We start from the raw sequence: 12,986 nt of genomic DNA, 5'->3' as shown, positions 1-12,986 counted from the left end.
TCGCGGGATTCACAGAGATTCTGTTGACGTCATTTTCATGCGCCATAAAAGTTTCAGCTCGTCCAGTAAGCTAACTCGAGTAGCCGTGCTGTTATTGTTTTTTTCTCTCGCCAGAATGGCCACGGCGAAGAAGGGGAAGAAAGTTGTGAATCAAGAGGAACTCAGGCGCTTGATGAGAGAGAAGCAAAGGCAAACGTCTGAGAAAAAGCGCGTGGAGTCCCCGTTTGCTAAATATAACAGCTTGGGCCTCTTGAGCTGTGTGCTGTGCAATACGCAGGTGAAGTCGGAGCTTCTGTGGCCCGCTCACGTACTCGGGAAACTACACAAGGAGAAAGCAAGCGAGCACAAAGAGGGGAAACAAACACCACAAAGTCAACCAGTGAAAAGAAAAGCGACGGACGACGACAAGGACGTCAACGGGAAAAAAGCGAAACCAACGCCGGATGCAGGTCAGTCCGCCTCGGCGGTACCTGAAGATTTGTTTGCAAAACCGAACTCTGTCAAAAAGTCTGAAGGCGTTAGTTTGCTCGCGGGAGTCTGTGATGATGATGGTGACGAGGTGGAGGCGACTGTGGTAGCAGGGACGACCGCCGCCGCTCCTCAAGCTGCCGGACTACCAGCGGACTTCTTTGACAGCTCCATCCCGTCCGCCCCAGCCGTCTCCCACTCGGGCTCCATCGCCAAGGCGGAGGCGCCACCGCCGCTGGAGAAAAGCGCCGAGAAAAAGGACAACACGGCTGAGGCGCTACCCGAAGGCTTCTTCGACGATCCGGTGCGGGACGCCAAGGTGCGCAACGTGGACGCGCCCAAGGACCACATGGACAAGGAGTGGGAAGAGTTCCAGAAGGAGATACGGCAGGTGAACACCAAGTCGGAGGCTATCGTGGCTGAGGACGACGAGGAGGGCCGACTCGAGCGACAGATCGACGAGATCGACGAGCAGATCGAGTGTTACAAGAGGGTGGAGATGCTGAGGGACAAGAGGGACGTGGCGAAAAGAAGGTCTCAGCCGAGGAGGGAGGAACCCATGGAGACTGAAGCCAAAATGGAGGAGGAAGAAGAGGAGAATGAAGAAGAACTACTTGGACTTTTGTCCCAGGACTGGAGGGCTAAAGGAGCACTGGCATGATTAATGTACAAAAGTAAAACTCACCACCAATGGAAATGTTTGTAATTGTCAACATTAAATATCAGGAAACAGCAGTGAAATGTCTTTCAAATCACAGACCACCATCCCAAAAATGTTTTAACTCTTTATTCATTGATGCTCACAAACAAAACACTAATAAAATCTCATCGTGGCAGCATTTAGATCAGGGATGGAGAACCAGTCCTCCAAGAGCCATCCTAAATCAATGAAAAATATGATCAAACTAGTGTTAATTATACTTTCTGAGCGTTTGTAGGTTAATGTGTTTTAGGCCATTGGTTCCCCATCCCTGATCTACACCAACACCTTTCACAGTGGCCCCTGCCGTTGCATTCCGAGCTCAATGTCTGAACTACCGCAGCGTGGTTGACAATTCTAGCTTTGTCATAAATAAATGTTTACATGTTACATTATTGTAAGCAACTTGCAAAGCACAACTTAAAAGAACAATGTTTAAGCTCAGAATTCTAAAATAACTCCTCCAACACCTTGAACAAAATGAAATGAGAATTTACAGAGTGGTCATTTTATGGAAAATCCCATAAATACACCATTAGGCTGAAGCCCATTATAAGAGTGATGTCAGTGCTTGTTGTACTACCTGTTACACATTGATCTTGATGTGCCTACTGCAGCCATTTTCTTATTTGATCAAGTTATTCATGGGCCATACTGCAAAAAAATGATACCTTGATCAATTATTTCTTATGTTTTTGACCCATGTGCTGTAGGTTCCCCACCCCTGCTCAACTGCATGCTATGTCTCTTAATTATTGCTACATAAATATCTTAGTGTTTCCAAGTGAACATAGCCCTTCAAATCTTGTTTAACGGGGGGGGGGGGGGGGGCACTTAAGCTATTTAGATGCATTAAATACATTAACTGAACAGGATTAGGCTCAATCAAGTGTCTCAGTTAAGATAGGAAAGTGGCTAAAAATGGGAAAAAGGTTGGCAGAATCTGCGTTTAGTAGTCCGTTTGTAAACATTCATAAAAGTCTATAAATACATTTCACGCTTATACAAGTGGAGCGTGAAGGGTTGCGGGGAGAACAAAAATCTCAGCGACTGATGGTGTAGAGTTGTCAGTTGAGAATGATACTTATAGGTGAACATTCTGTCGATGATTGGATTCGACGAAGCTTTTTGGGGACGGGCTAAGGTTGTGCTGGATCAAACAAAACTGGAAGAAGACAATCAGTTCACACATAAAAGTGCAGCAATTACAGAAATCGTACCCCAGACCGCGCTGGGCTTCCTTGAATATTGTTGACTGCTGTTCGTGGGTGACTCGCTCACACTCTGAACGCGGCCCTCAGCTCCGTCAGGGAGTACCTCTTGTCGCCGTTGCTGTCGAAGCACCTCAAGGCGCGAGCTTTCGGAGGGGACGGCCCGAGTTTCCCACAAAGCTCTTCGTACGTCAGGCTCGCCGGATCGTCATCGACATTAGCGAAGATTTCTTCCAGACCTTGTGGACGGAAAAAAAAAAAAAGGTATTACAGTGGGAACTTACGAGCGTTCCGATTTATAAGAGTTTTGTCAATTTGTCAATTTTTTGCTTCGTGTTGTCTGCAAATTTCAGCATCTGACGTCACTCGCGCGGCAACGCCCTTTAAAGGAACACGTCAACACACGAACACTACAGTGTGTGTGACTTTTGACTTTATTACACTTTATAAAACTAGTTTAGTTCTTTACATTCTGTTGTCTATTCATATGTTTCAATATATCACACGTTTTGTTAATTAAAAATGCAACAGAAATTGTGTTTTGGAGGGCTGGAACTGATGAATGGCATTTCAATTTCAATGGGGAAAACTGATCTGCTGTACAAGTAAATTAAGTTACAAGCTTGGTCACTGACCAAAGTAAACTCAGAAGTCAAGGTACCACTCGCATTAAGCAGCTAGGATTTTTATGTTAAATAAACATTTGACTATGTATTTCTGAGAAAGCTTTTGCATTTTGTTTCCCCCTGAAATAAGGATCTCAATTTACCCACAAATTTACTTAATCAGTGTGAAATCTGGTCCAGTTTAGGTGGACACAAAGTTGATATATTTGCAGGAGTTGAAGACACACACTGAGATCTTCATCATTTTCTGACCAAATAAGTGCAATTGGATCATTTCCCGTGACACACTAAGAATCTCTCGCAGAAAATTAGGGGAATCATTGCTTTAGATCGCCGTTATCAATCTCAGACAGATTCGATTAGTTTCTCAGTGGAGCCTCCTTACAGGAAATCAGAAACGTTCCACATTATGCAGAATATACTCGATTAATCGCAGTTCACCTATTGCAGATTCAGTGCATTGCGGATTTTCACATTCATATGGCGCATAATTGGCCACATTGTCGGATTTTGAGTCTATGCTGTTATTTATTTTTGTGGTGAAATGAACACTTCCTAACATTAAACATTAAAACCGTAATTAAATAAATCATTAAAATACATTACAAGGAATAAAATGTACATAGTGTACAATATTACTGTGCATTACTGTATGTAAGAGTTTAAAAGGTGTTAAAGACTATGGTAGAGGTTAATAGGAGTGTGGGAAATCCCAAAAATCCCAATAATCCCAAAAATATGTGGTCGCTACTTAACAGACTTCGTCTACTGCAGGGGTGGTCCGGAACCTAACTCCCGTGATAGACAAGGGATTACTGTATACAAGTATAATAATGTAATTGGGGGAAAAGAAGGCTGTTTCTGCAGATGAAAAGCAAGTAATAGTCCAGACTCTGTAGCCTTGGGAAAGGAACGACAACACTTGACATGTAAAGAAAATCATCATACTATTAAATAAGACGACTCTTAATTCCGATAAAGACATTAAGGAAAGTTCATGAGAGTCAAATACATCGTATTAAGATAGCAGTTGGTAGAACGACTGCTTCAAACGGTTTTGTTCACTGATGAATGCCAGACTACTTTGGATGGTCCAGATTGATGGAGTTCTGAATGGTTGGTGGATGACCACTGTGTCCCAGAAAAGTTGCAACAGCAGAAAGGATCTGGCAGCTTGGTGTTTTGGGCTGGGAATAACGGGGCATGTGAATGTGGAGTTTCTAGCTGACGATTTCCTGCCCTGGTATCAAAAGAACAACTGTGCCTTCCACGATAAAATAATTTTCATGCAAGACAATGCTGCTATGGTTATAAACTGACAGAAACTCATGGTGTAGCCACCATCATCCCCTGACCTCAACCCTATTGAGAACCTGTGGAACAACCTAAAAAGGAAATTTGATGAGGGTGAATTTGTGCAAAATAAAATAGAGACTTATTAGTATTACTATTAGAGAAGCTAATGTAATTGTTGATCATCAAACATTTTATTCACAGTAAATTGCATTGACTGTCTAGGAAAAAAAAACAGGATTTGCTTGATAATTTGGAACAAAGTGAACATGTCGAATGCAGGTTTTGACTGAATGTTGGTGGTGGGTTTTTTTTTTTTTTTACACACCTTTCAAAGTGACTCCAGCAAGCAAGCGCCTCGTTTGGCATTTGACATCAGTGTTTCTCTTGGAGCGGTTTGGGAGGAGGAAGCGTGGGCGTCTGCTAGTCTGCGGGTCAGGACTTACCGTGAAGTTGTCTGTTAAAATATAGTAAAAATAAAAAGATACAGTAAGAAAAGTAAAAGGCAGTGAGCAGCTGCTTTAGCACTGACAATGCAGCACCTGGTGATGACACTTTGGTTGTTTCAGCCTCAGTCATCTCAGTCGTTTGAGGTCCACTGCTGATCAGAGGCTGAAATTCAGCATCTTTCAACTGGAAAAGTGGCAGAAAAATATAATATTGTGGGCTCTTATTCTTTTATAGATACAGAACAAACTCTTAACCATAACAAATGCGCACGTATTTAGCAATTTTTTAAAATTGTTACACAAGTGTTAAAATAAGCACTCTAAAATACAAAAACAAAAAAACTGGCCACCGAACTAGAGAGTTACACCCACATCCCGCAGAGATGCGACACCACTACTATCATGTTAGCGCCACATTATAAGCAGAGCTGCATTGAGTTTTGTTGGATGCCAAGATTATTGTTAACAAAAAAATGTTAGCAAACAATTTAAATTGAATAATCCCAAATGAAGTTCAGATGTTGTAGTAGGCTTTTCTCAAGACATATTTTTGGTTTTGAGCAGAAGCATGTAGGTTTTATGCCAGCCCTGACTGTTATTTGGAATTGTTCATAATTCCCTCCATCTTGACTAGGGGTGTAGTTCCAGGTAAGGAAAGTTGTTGTCACAGGTACTAATCAGGTATAAAAGGTAAATTCTTGCAGCTCCTTCAATATTGCTGTTGGCCTCTTGGCAGCCTACCTGACTAGTTTTCTTCTTCTTATCAGTTTTGGAGAGACATCAATTTCTTGGAAATGTCACTGTTTTGCCATATTTTCTCCACTTGAGGAGGACTTCAAAAATGTCAGGAAAAGCCACCTACAACAGCTGACCTTTATTTGGGGTTTAAGAGCCATTTTAAATGGGGGCAGTTGTGTACTGACTCCCATGTAACATGACTTTGAATGTGATTGGTTACTTCTGCACACAGCCACATCACCAGATATAAAACGGTGCAACCACATAATCTCAGCTGGGTTCTTTTTGCGTCCCCTCTATCTTTTTTCTTCAATTGAGTTGTTCAGGGTATAGGTCACATTAGTAGTGGGAAAAAATGTTTTGAAATTATTTATCTTGATTACATTTTTTATATTACAAAACCCTGACATTTGAACAGGGGTGTATAGAATTTTTATATCTACTGTACTTCTGGTGTTCAGGTTGCTCCCTCTGTTAGAATAACTATCACAAAGCCAAAGAAAAAGCTCACGTTTTGTTGGGAGCCGCTCTCCAGAGACGACACTCTGTGCTGGAGCTCGGCGACGGTGGACAGGAGCGTGTGGATTTGCTCGTCGCTCCACGTGTGGTGCTTCGCCTCCGTCTGGTTGGCCTCGCTCACTGCTTTCCTCAGGTCACTTATGTCCTGTTAGAACACACGAATGCACACGCACATATAAAAATACAGTGTTCCCTAGCCACTTCGCGCTTCACGTTTTGCAGCTTCAGTGCGTCGCGGGTTTTTCCCAAAATATTCATAGAATTTTTTTTTTTTTTTTTTTTTTTAAATACAGCCATATTTCGGAAAGACGCGTGGTTTCATGTGGATGCGCGCGAGAAAAGGTTTCCCTGCATGCCAAACAAAGAGACGAGTCGACTCAGAGGATTTGTACATGCCTGTACTGTACGGGCAATCATACAAGGCGCGTGATTGGTTCCCGGCGCGACATCGACCAATGAGAGCACGAGTGGATTTATCCCGTGAGCTGATTGGCTGCACATCATCGGAGCCTCACCCAGCATCTTCCCTTGCTGCGTCTCGCCAGTCTCGTCCACGCTGTTGTGTTCGCAATAACTTTTTTTGTTTAAGCGATAAATTTTTTTTATTAGTGAAGCAAGCCTTACAATGCCGCCGAAGCGCTCTCTACGAAAGCTTCCTACGGGGCGCCCAAGAGGAAGAAGAAGATGATGACCATCAGTGAAAAAGTGAAACTTTTAGATTTGATCAAAGAGGGCAGAAGTTATGCATCTGTGGCACGCCATTATGGCGTGAATGAAACTACAGTGGAGGTCTGCACTCTCCAGATTGCAATTCTAGATGACCCCTAAAATAAGAAAGTTAGTGATTGGTTAACAAAGAAGTGTTTACCCATAGGCGTCAAGGCGCCAATGTTTGTTTCAATCGGACAAAACAGGGACGGTGTGAACACATTCCAAGTCTGCTTTAAAACATGTTGCCTGCCAAACGACTGAAATTCACAAGATAAAGCAAAAAATATAAAATCTCACACTCCAAGATATTTATGAGCTGCATCAAACGACGACAAAACACATGGTTACTATGGAGGCTGTAGTACAAAAGCAGTGTTTCCATCATCTTTTTTTAGGGCAACATTTTTCGTTTTCTCAACTGTTTGACCTACTTTTCACTCTGAACGTAATCTCCTGAAATACACTGGCACTTGCTCCATGAATTATTAATGAAACCATGACGAAGATGGAGCCGAGAAATGAGCCCCGTCTTAACCCGGCGTCTTCTGCAATGCAAACCTGAGCAAAGCATATAATGTATGTTGCGTAAGCATATTGTAATACATAAACCAGCATTTGGTTTGGATTACAGCCACAGCAAAGCATATCCGCTGACATCTCGGCCGTGTGCAAGCCCTCGTTATTAAAAGATTAATATGCAGCACAAGAGCTGAGGACAAACAAGTAGAACAGCTACTACATGATACAGTTACATGACTGTACTCAAAAGATCCAATATCTACCTACTTAATATTTTTGGGAATATTAATAATTTATTCTTGTTGAATTCAAAAATATAAATAAAATATTGTAATATTCCCACCTTATTCTTGTAAAATTACAACAATTTTCTTTGTAATAGTAAGATTTTATTCTCACGAAATAACATCTTTAGCTTGTAAAATTATGGAATTTTCTCTTAAATAAAAAAGTCCTTGTAAAATGATATAGAACTGCAACTTATTTATCGCAATATCACAACTTAATTCTCCACTTTACTGAAACATGTCCGCTTTATTCTCATAAAATGAATTTTTTATTATAAAATATCGCTTAAATGTAAAATTATGAATTTTTTTTCTATTTTTTTATTGTAAAATATTTCAACAACTTGTATAATTATGACTCTCAATTCTAATTCTTTGTAAAATATTTTGATTACTCGTTTACCCTTAACCAAAAAAACAAAACAAAAAAACATGATGCGATCCCGGTACAATGCATTTTACTTTAATTATATTGACTGCTAACTTTTTCAGCATTCCATGAACTTTCCTCGCCAATTGACTAGGATATATCACATGATTCCACTGCCTTATAGTTAGGCATGCATTTTGAAATATGAAATATGGTTGCTTTCTGCTGCGATGTCGAGGAAATAAGTTCACCGGACAATTCATTAGGCACACCCGTGAAATCGCTGGAGTTCCACTACAAATGAGCGTATACTGTTAAATGAAAAACGAATGTTGTGGCCTGGAGTGTACGAAATTACCGTTGTCTTCAGCCCGTCGTCCGAATCTGTCTGACTTTCGAGCACGGTCTGCATCGTCTTCACGTCGTGTTGAACACTTGTTAGCGTGCTTCCGATCGTAGCCACGCTCTGAAAACAGGTGGTAAAAAAAGGTAAAAAAAAAAACATGACTGGAAAAATAATTAACAAACATTAACGAATGTACAGTATTTTTTTTAAACTCCGTATTGTTTACCTTTTGAAGTTCTTCCACTGTAGTGGGGAGGCTGATTAAATCGGAGGCCGATTTCAAATTGGCCTTTAAGTGGCTTACAGCAGAGTCCAGCAAAATGATCTGTATGAGGACAATGCCCCCCCCCCCCACAAAAACAAACAAAACAAAAAAAACACTGAAAAATACTACATGAATTCATAATGCTGCCACTTTGATTTCTATTGCAACTAAGGGGTGGGGAACCTTTTTCATCTCATAAAAAATATATCACACAACCTTCAAATGTTTTGGGCCTTCTTTTTCCTCACAGTTCCCGAGGTTTAAAAATAACAAATTAAATACATTGTTCTTTCCCTCACAGTTCCTGAAGTTTTAATTGATTTAAGATGGCATCAAATGCTGTGGTGGGCCCTGAATGGCCCACAGATGGTTGGTTCCCCAGCCCTGTTGTAATGTAGATCAGGGTAACACACTACCATTAATGATGCCCAATTTGAGCAGTTTTCCTCACTTCTGACCAAAGTCAGCAAAAGCCCGATTATCAGAGGTGTCTAAACGATTATCCTGAGTTATTATCTTATGTGTTGTGTGCCGTGTTGGCCATCTGGAGTCTCTCACATTTTTAAAAAATCAGTTAAGAAGCTAAGATGACAACTAACCTTTCTGTTAATTTCTGTGAGGTTGAACCAGAGTTTGCCCAACCCTTTGTTCCCATTCTCAATGTCATCAAGCTTCCTGTCCTTGTTTTTCAGGTCCTCGCTGAGTTTTGGTATTTCAGTTGACGACGCCTTTTGGCTGGATTCTACTGTTACATTTATAATTAAGAAAAAAAAAAAAAAACACAAAAAAAACAGCAGTGTTAAAAGGCTTCAAAATTCTATATGGGCCATCTCAACACAACAGCAGCTGCATTCAAGTGCATCTTACTGCTGTGCAGTTTTTCCTTCATTGAGTCCAGATCTTCCTTCAAGGCAATCTGCATCCATATGAGTCCAGCGCAGGCCATGACACAGGCAACGAGGATGATGAAGAGAAACAATGGGTAGCACACAGTGCAGCATTGACTGTAACTTCTCCTGTAAACAGACAAACACGGCAACATTAGACACACTGCAATACTTCTTTAATTATTCATGGGAAAAATATATTTTCAGAGGTTTGCTACGCCATGGGATTTGTACGTTTTACATGTCCAAGGCGGCGGCGCCATAAAACTACAGTGTTAGAGCCCCGAAGGAAATTAACAATACATTTTCAAAGTTATGAGTAGAAAATGCATAATTATGTACATAAAGACATTCTCGTAATATATTGCAACTTTTTTTTAAATTAAGATTTAAGTTCATGCTTGTGTAGTTCCCACTTAGTCCCATAAAATTACAGCTTTTCTCTCGCTCCTTTATTCTTGTAATAGCCCCAAATTCCTCATGGAAAATTTCGACCTGATTTTTTTCTTGTATTTTTTTCAGGAATTACAAATGGTTTACTGTAAAATATCCTAACTACTCTAATTCAGATTTGTTTCCCTCTTGTAATCTTCCCATTTTGTCATTCTCGTTATATACACACTTTATTTTTGTAAAATTATGTTTTTTCTCCTATTATTAAGACTTTCGTCTCATTACATTTTCCACTGTTACATGTTTATTCTCCTTACATACCTACTTGATTCTCTAAATTATGATTTAACACTCCAAATATCACAACTTTATCCTAATCATAGGACGTTATCATCTAAAATTAGCAACTTAAAAAGTGACCGCCATCTTTGTGGAATTTTCTAAAAAACACAGAAGGCCCACTTCAAAGGTCTCTCATTTCCCCATAACAAATATATTCAGGAAAAAAACAATTGATGCCCAACGCACATGACCTATTCTACTGCACTTCTCACTAACAATGTTCCATTTGCGCTATTTAAATCAAGTTTTTAGGGCAAGTGACGATATTTTTAACTGAAACTTGTCAGCCAATTGGAGAAGAGCTTCCATAGTACCCGACAAAACGAAAGGGTCGTGGAGAAATGTTGAGAAATAATGAAGTTACACTGCTTTACTCTAATTTAATGGGTTTCTTTTGGGCCAGATTTTCTACAGGTGATATTTTATAAATTAAGAATGTTTCTTGCAAATCTTTATTCAAACTTCTATTGTAATGTTGTACATTTGTTCCTCATAAAATTACCCCTTTACTTTTTTTTTAATTGCCATATCAAGTGTCTTCAAAAAATAGTTTTACAAAAATTCCCCGTTTATTAAAAATTGTTGTAGTATTCCCACTTTGTTCTACAGTTTTTTGTCTTTGTATGACAATTCTCAGTTTTTTTTTTGTTTTTTTTTGGGTGCTGTCATCTGACTTGTGAAATTCGTGCTAATATATATATATATATATATATTTTTTTTTTTTTTTAAAGATTGTTTACACATAACGTTCTAAATGTTGTTTTTACCAATAAGGCACAGATGACATCAGTTTATGGACATATAACAGTGAGCACTCACTTGCCAAATCTAGCTCCGCTGCTCATGCCGTTGAACTCGTCGTCTTCCTCCGAGCTGGAGTCAGACTCCGAGTCCGGCGGCTCGGTTCGGAGAAGCCGGTGACCGGAGCCCTTCTTCGCCTTCTTCCTCTTGCTGTCCCCGAGTCCGATGAGGGCGTTTAGCTCCTTCCTCTTCTTCATTTTCTTCTGAGGGGTCAGCGAACCCGCCGCGCCCGACTTAAAGCCGACTAAATCCAACGTTTTGTCCAGCTTGCTGGCTGACTTGAGGTTGGAGCTTAAGCTAACGCCAGATTTTCGATCGCGGAAAGTGTCCGGGGGAAATAAACACACCGGACGGACAACGCCGGTTACTCTAGGACAGACAACCACCGCGAAATTATAAATAATGGGCTAACATAACCGCACTGTTATTAAAAATCCCCGCTTGCAATAACTTTAAATGCTAACGCTCGTATTAAAATCCGCCGGATGGCTAACGCGGCTACATTTGGCAACGCTAGCGAACACAACTACGAGTGGCTAAGGTCGTCTCCACGGCATTCAAAGTGAAATGCGCCTGTGACGAGCATTTTTCTGTCAACGCTAAAGTGCGTATGAATATAGACACGACATATTAAATGTCAAAAGTCAAATTTGCTGCGACGTGTTTTGAGGCGTCGGTCGGTTCGGCCTTGCTGCATGTACAGTACAGTATATTGTTTAGATGCGACGTTCCAGTTAGCGCAAAGCTGATTGGTGGAGTGATCAGGCTCCAACTTCCGGTCTCGCTCTAGTCCCGCCCACTTGTATGCAGCATTTGTAAACAATAATTACACTTTTTAACTAACTATCAAGCTGTTGTGTTGCTTAGTCAGTGGTTTGCCCTGTTAAATTTTACAGTAAATTTAAAAATGTATTGTAAAAAAAAAAAAATAATAATAATAATAATATCCTTCTATGGTATTGAGTTAGAGGGGGTCTGCAACCCGCGGCTCCAGAGCCACATGTGGTGCTGTCATGCTTGTTCCTATTTTATTTCATTTGTTTTTCGAATCTATTTCTAAATTTTAAGAGGTGTGAAGTCTTACTGCCCTCATGTGCCGACACTGTGCGCTGAAGTTCAGGAGCAAAAATCACATTAACCAGGTAAAATAAATAGTTTAGTTGCCATTCAGTGAAATGGTCCCTTTTATTTCAAGTGTTCAGTTGAGTGTACACTTCACACCGATAAAATGATGACGGAACACAGAAGCATTTTTGGGTTTGCATTGTTGGTTCGCTACAGGTGGATAATGTGGATAATTTAAGTTTGGCTTTAATTTTATGAAGACGAGTAGGAATAGACATTGACTATTTGAAAGTAGGCTTCAACCAAACGTCTTTCTTTATAGTTTAAAATGTTTTTGTTTCAAATACTTGTAAATTGACTGCACTTCACATACTGCTTTTGTCTCCACCATTACGGTGCCCAAAGCGCTTTTATTTGTACGCCAATGGGCGGCTGCTGTCGTGCGAGGTGCTGCCAGCCCCGCTGGGAGCAATTTTATTGTTCAGGACACTTCGGCAGCAGACAGTCAAGCCGCAATTCCAAAACGCCAACCCTTCGGGCACTGGACTCTGTGGCCCTTCCCAACTGAGCCACAACCACCCATGCAGAAATAAGAGTTTGTGTTCTCTGTTTAGATGTCAGAAGGGTTTTGTGACTCCCCATTGTTGTTGTTTTTTTTTTTCTGTGGGAGACGGTCCAAATGGCTCTGAGTATTTTCAGGTTGCCGACCCCTGATCTAGACCGTTGTGAGAAATTTCAAGTCAGACTTATAGGGTGACAGGTGTGATCGGTTAACTGGGTAGAGACTTTTATTTATCCAAATGAACAATGCACCTGGTAACTTATTGAGGCACGGCTATTAAGAAAGACTTGTGAGACATTTTAAGTCAATCAGACTTTTTTTTTAACATCCCTGTGAAATTATGTGACCGAAAAGGATTTGTAGGGTAGGGTAACTAGATTGTTGATAAATTTCAGGTCTTTCAGACTTCTAGGGTGTCAGATGTGACTGATCAT

At 40.6% G+C, this 12,986-nt stretch overlaps 2 protein-coding genes across 3 annotated transcripts; one reads left to right on the top strand and one right to left on the bottom strand.

Moving 5' to 3' along the window:
* Positions 1-3: 3 nt before the first annotated feature.
* znf830 (zinc finger protein 830) lies at positions 4-1,203 on the top strand. The gene has a single exon (XM_061797114.1). It carries the CDS (start codon positions 38-40, stop codon positions 1,127-1,129), a length of 1,092 nt encoding a protein of 363 aa, XP_061653098.1. The 5' UTR covers positions 4-37; the 3' UTR covers positions 1,130-1,203.
* A 37-nt stretch (positions 1,204-1,240) lies between these two features.
* On the bottom strand, positions 1,241-11,662 carry efcab14 (EF-hand calcium binding domain 14). 2 transcript variants are annotated; one of them, XM_061797112.1, is made up of 9 exons: positions 10,944-11,661; positions 9,370-9,518; positions 9,102-9,247; positions 8,464-8,562; positions 8,250-8,357; positions 5,997-6,149; positions 4,841-4,931; positions 4,627-4,755; positions 1,241-2,618 (listed from the first exon to the last, which is right to left on the bottom strand). In XM_061797112.1, exons 1-9 carry the CDS (start codon positions 11,120-11,122, stop codon positions 2,446-2,448), a joined length of 1,227 nt encoding a protein of 408 aa, XP_061653096.1. In that variant the 5' UTR covers positions 11,123-11,661; the 3' UTR covers positions 1,241-2,445. The 2 variants fall into 2 exon arrangements, with proteins under 2 accessions (XP_061653096.1, XP_061653097.1); XM_061797113.1 differs by lacking the exon at positions 8,464-8,562 and having other exon boundaries at positions 10,944-11,662.
* Between the last annotated feature and the right edge of the window lie 1,324 nt (positions 11,663-12,986).

Source organism: Phyllopteryx taeniolatus, chromosome 14, assembly GCF_024500385.1.
Source record: "Phyllopteryx taeniolatus isolate TA_2022b chromosome 14, UOR_Ptae_1.2, whole genome shotgun sequence".
NCBI classification, from domain to species: domain Eukaryota; kingdom Metazoa; phylum Chordata; class Actinopteri; order Syngnathiformes; family Syngnathidae; genus Phyllopteryx; species Phyllopteryx taeniolatus.
This window is presented reverse-complemented; position numbering and strand designations above follow the sequence as displayed.

Excerpts from the sequence above, each read along its gene's own strand:
- znf830 (XM_061797114.1), top strand. The coding sequence starts at position 38 with ATGCGCCATAAAAGTTTCAGCTCGTCCAGTAAGCTAACTCGAGTAGCC.
- efcab14 (XM_061797112.1), bottom strand. The coding sequence starts at position 11,122 with ATGAAGAAGAGGAAGGAGCTAAACGCCCTCATCGGACTCGGGGACAGC. Across the intron at positions 8,563-9,101 it reads TCACAGAAATTAACAGAAAG|ATCATTTTGCTGGACTCTGC; the intron begins GTTAGTTGTCAT and ends GTCCTCATACAG. Across the intron at positions 6,150-8,249 it reads ACGACGGGCTGAAGACAACG|GACATAAGTGACCTGAGGAA; the intron begins GTAATTTCGTAC and ends GTGTTCTAACAG.